The 4,835-nt window shown below is 38.0% G+C and overlaps 1 protein-coding gene across 1 annotated transcript in view; it reads right to left on the reverse strand.

The window, feature by feature from the left end:
- Positions 1-4,835, reverse strand: part of CDH19 (cadherin 19, type 2) — a 77,323-nt gene that overhangs the window by 63,998 nt on the left and 8,490 nt on the right. Inside the window, exon 2 of the mRNA XM_006892761.1 lies at positions 3,167-3,461. Within this exon, the coding sequence (XP_006892823.1) occupies positions 3,167-3,461 (295 nt within the window). The remainder of the gene's footprint in view (positions 1-3,166; positions 3,462-4,835) is intronic.

Here is a 4,835-nt window from a genome sequence, read left to right on the forward strand (position 1 = left end):
ATTCTGAGGCTCCGTCTAACATACTTTGGACATGTTGTGAGGAGAGACCGGTCCTTGGAGAGGGACATCATGCTTGGGAGGGTGGAGGGACGGTGCAGGAGAGGAAGGCCCTCTATGAGGTGGATTGATTCGGTGACTGGGATAAATGGAATAGAAGTGTCAGAGACACTGCAATTGGCACAGGACAGAGTGGAGGTTAGGTCTGTTGTACATAGGGTCGCGATGAGTCGCAAACAACTCAACAGCACATAACAACAACAACAACTAACCTCTGGTTGGCAGTCCACATAAGACGGTCTACTTCTAAGGATTGACAGCCTTGGAGACCCTGCCAGACAGATCCACTTTGTTCTATAGGGTCTCAGTGAATTTGAATTGACTCAACAGTGGGTATTTTGTTTGTTTTTTAGAGGAACAAGGAGTCTCACCCCAAAGTATTTTCTTTTACTCTCAGACCACACTGGTTTTCATAGTAAACACTCACCACCTGTATAGGAAATTTGGAAATGATCTTCTTAGTGCTTATACTCTTTATCCTCCATGACTACTGCTATGAAAAATATGAATGCAGGTTATTTATTAAGCACAAAAATAAAGCTAAAAACTCCCAAGAGTGAGGATAAGAATAAATATGGTCTGATAATATTTACTGGCCAATATTTTTTCCTTGCTTTCTATACTCAAGAAAAGTCTATAAACATAAATATTAAAGGAGTCAGGTTTTAAATTTTCTCTCCATATATAAATATAGTCATCATATATATATGATTAATAAATCAATAACCTGTCTTAGTATTAACAAGCATTTTATCATGTAAGCGATAAATATCTATTTCTTATGGTTGTTTTTCACACAATGTGGCCTAACTTGTTAGAGCATGATTCATTTTTAGTAGAATTTGTGCTGATTTGCAGAAAATAAATTACTAGGATTCTGCTTTTTAAAGATCAGGTGAAAGGAGGTAAGACAAATGGTTTGTGACCCATCTACTAACTGGGGATTCTCAACTAAAAATTAGGAGTGGCATTCCTCAATGAATTACTTAAAGACAGCTTAACTGTTCACTACGTAATATAATACACCTAATCATTTCATTTACCTCCTTTTTTATTAACATGTAAAAATTTTAATTGTAGCTAGAAATCATTACTGAAAAGCAAACTAATATCCTCCTCAATAGATTGTTATTCATTTACTCTTAAAATGACATAAAATTAATCTAAACCTTATGAAATTCAATAATTAAAAGTGAGGAACCACTGTTTAGCAAGTATCAAAGTACCTTCAGTGGGTGAGTTTGTGTCTGTGGGTTTTACATCCATGAGGAGCCCCTAGTCATATCTTAAATCAAGGTACCACATAAGTAATATTTTCATATATTTCTCATTCATTGGTTCCCTCAAACCCAGGCAGGGAAGCGTAGTCCACAGAACGGAGAGCTGCTAACCCAAACACCTATGTATCTGATGGCTTGAATCCATCAGCAACTCCACTGGGTCAAGAGGGGTAATCTCCTCTGGTGCAATCACAGGCTTGGAAACCCTCTCAAAGGTCAATTATTCATTAGTTCTGACTTTACAGCAATTGAATAAACCAAACAGCCCAAGCCTATTGTGTTTAAGTCCATTTTGACTCATAGAAGCCCTCCGAGGACAGAGTAAGACAGCCATCGGGAGAGCTGAGCTTTCAGTTAACAGTATGGTGTTTTTGTCACACAGCCATTGTGGCTCTGTAGAGATGGTATTTTTTTTTTCAAAGAAAGAAGATTAAACTATTAAACTGAGAAGTTAAAAAAAAATAAAAAGCACATTGAGACTGATAGATGTTTTTCTCAATTTCACTTTGAAGTTTGAGTTTGCATTTCTGTAGTAGAAACCCAGTGAAAGCCCATCATTGTTTAAACGGAAAAGTGTGTTTAAAAAAGCAGCAAGTAGTTAGTATTTCTTTAAATGTTGTATTCCATCGAGTCAGAATTGCTTTCTAGCTGACCCTTCAGAGGGTTTCCAGGGGCAATAAGTTGCAGGAGAGGAAAGTGTCCATCTTTCATCTGCCATATATGTTTAGCTGATTCAAATCTTCAAATGTAGTTCAGTGCAACAATCTAACCCAAACGTAGGTTCCTAGCGCAGACGCAAACAGCATATTGCCAGGTGGCTCACGTGTAACAAAAACATACTTAAGAAAGGTAACAGACAATAAAAAGTTGATACTTATCCCTTTGTAAGCGATAAAATTTATGCGTGGAATAATTAAAATCCAGGTGAATGCGCAACAATGAAAGGGCACGTTTTGTGTAGTCGATTCCCTCACTGATGGAAAGGCTTCTTTTTACTATTTAAACAGCAAAGTCAGTTAATTCCTACAAATTATTTACATATTCTGGAAACCACTGTGGTCAACAAGCATTACGCTTAAGCATTAGTGAAATATCACTAGGTTTTGAAAGAGAAAGAGAGAGAGAGCCCTTCAGGGCTCTTTGAAAGGAGACTTTCAGGAACCCACAACACCTGCTTTTCCCGAGAGGTCTCCCATCCAAGTACTAACCAGGCTCAACCCTGCTTAGCTTGTGAGATCAGATGTGATCAGGCACGTTCAGGATGGTTATAGCCTTCGATTGGATTTTGAAAAAGTCCTTTAAAAATGAGTAGTACACATGTCCAGCCATTTCATTTTGTTTTGGGTTTTTATGTCACATTATTTTTTGGATATATAAAACTCACTGATAGGAGTTTGCTTCAATTCATCGTGACCTTCTGTTAGGTTTAAAAGAAAAACAAAAACAAAACCAAATAACTGAATGTTCTAAATTTGTTTCCACTACTGATTGAAAAAGAACAAAAAAAAAAAAAATACTGTTATTGACCTAATTCTGACTCGAAGTGTTCCTATCACGACAGAGGAGAATTGCTCCCTGTGGTTCTGAACCAGGCTTTGGGGACCAAGTCTGCATGTCTTCACCGAAGCAGACTACCTCTTCCTATTATGTGGCTACTGGTGGGCTTGAACCCGCAGCCTTCTGATTAGCCTCCTGGTGTTAATTCTACTATTCCACCAGACTTCCCTACAGGCTAAGACCTAGATACAAACTCGGAGATAATAATCTAACCAAATTTAAATAAAAATGGTCTTGTTCATACAGGCTTTAGGTAAATGAATGTGTAATACCTTCTGGGGACATCTCAGGTACAGTGGCCTCATAGGGTTCATCCAGGAATTTTGGTTCATTGTCATTGATATCCGAAACTCTGATGACAAATTCAGACTCTGGCTCCACAGCCCTTCCGGTGGCGGCATCTGTTACCTGCGCTCTCAGCGTGTAGAGCGCCCGCTCCTCCCTGTCCAGCTTCCGGACCGCGTAGATGTCACCTGTCCTTTGATCAATGTCAAAAAAGGTCTCAGCGGCATCTCCCAAAAGCTTATAATGGAAAGAGTTGTTCCCGTTGTCTAAATCAGATCTTAGCTGCAATCAAAAAGAAAAGTCATTTAGTTCCAAGAAATGCTGAGATTAAAAGAGTCAATGTGAATTCTTTTAACCTGAGGTTCTTTACTATTCCACAAGTTAATGATGTTTGGTCATTTCTTTATTTTGTTAAATAAGAAAAATAGTTATGCTCAGGTTAAAACATATCTAAAGGTAGATGAAAACATCACTAAATTCTTAATTCCAAGAACAATACAAACTTTATGACCCTAACTAGAAAATTCTCATGAGAATGTATAAATTAAAAATAAAACCATTTTTTTTTTTGGCCAAAAGTTGGGAAACATGAGGAAGTTAGTTTGCATTTGCACTATAATTATATTCTTGCTTATACTGTAATCATATCCTCAAGTATTTATCTTTGATAGGAACTACTGTTGTTGTTTCTAGGTGCTCTCAAATCAAACATAACTCATAGCCACCCTACATACAACTGAGCTGAAGACAGCCTTATCCTGCGTCAGCTTCACAATCCTCGCAAAATTGTTACATACTCAAGTTCATTGCCACTCTTACTGTGTCAACCCACCTGGTTGAAGATCTTTCTCTTTTTTGCCATCCCTCCACCTTCCCAAGCATGATGCCCCTGTCCAAAGAAAAACGTCTCCTAGCAACAAGCCCAAAGTATGTGAGATGAAGCTTCATCATCGTTGTCTCCAAAGAGCACTCTGGCTGTAGCTCCCTTAAGACATCTGTATATTTTGCAGCCCATGGGATCATCAACATTCTTCTCCAACACCACAGTTCAAAGGCATCAATTCTTTTTCTCTCTTTAGTTACTGACTAGCTTTCAGATGTATAGCAAGTGATTGAAAATAAACTGACATCATTCATTCTCAGTAATTTGGAGAGGTCCCTGACTACAGACTTTCCTAGCACAATACAGCTCGCCATCTCCTGACTGCTGGTACCAAGTGGACTGATTGTTGATTCAAGTATAATAAAGTCATTGACAGTCTCAAGTCTTTCTCAATGCATCACAATGTTGTCTATCTCTCCAGTAACAAGGATTTTTGTTTTCTTGGCTTTGAGATGAAATTCATATTGAAGGTGGCAGTACTCAACCTTTTGCAGCAAATGCTTCAAGTCCTTTTCAGTTTCAGTAAGCAAGGTTGTATCATCTGGGTAACACAGGTTATTGATGAGCTTTCCTCTGATCCTTATGCCACATATTCTTCACAGAGTCCGGCTTCTGACATTTTTTGATAAGTGTATAGATTAAGTAAGTTTGGAGAAAGGATATGACTCTGACGCACATCTTTCCTGATTTTTTAAAATTTTATTAGTATTAATGAACATTTACAGGGATTTTGGGTTTTCATTCCTTCATTGCTGTACCATTCTCTCTACCCT

This window comes from Elephantulus edwardii, unplaced genomic scaffold (assembly GCF_000299155.1).
Source record: "Elephantulus edwardii isolate Elephantulus edwardi_28Jun2011 unplaced genomic scaffold, EleEdw1.0 scaffold00118, whole genome shotgun sequence".
Classification (NCBI taxonomy): domain Eukaryota; kingdom Metazoa; phylum Chordata; class Mammalia; order Macroscelidea; family Macroscelididae; genus Elephantulus; species Elephantulus edwardii.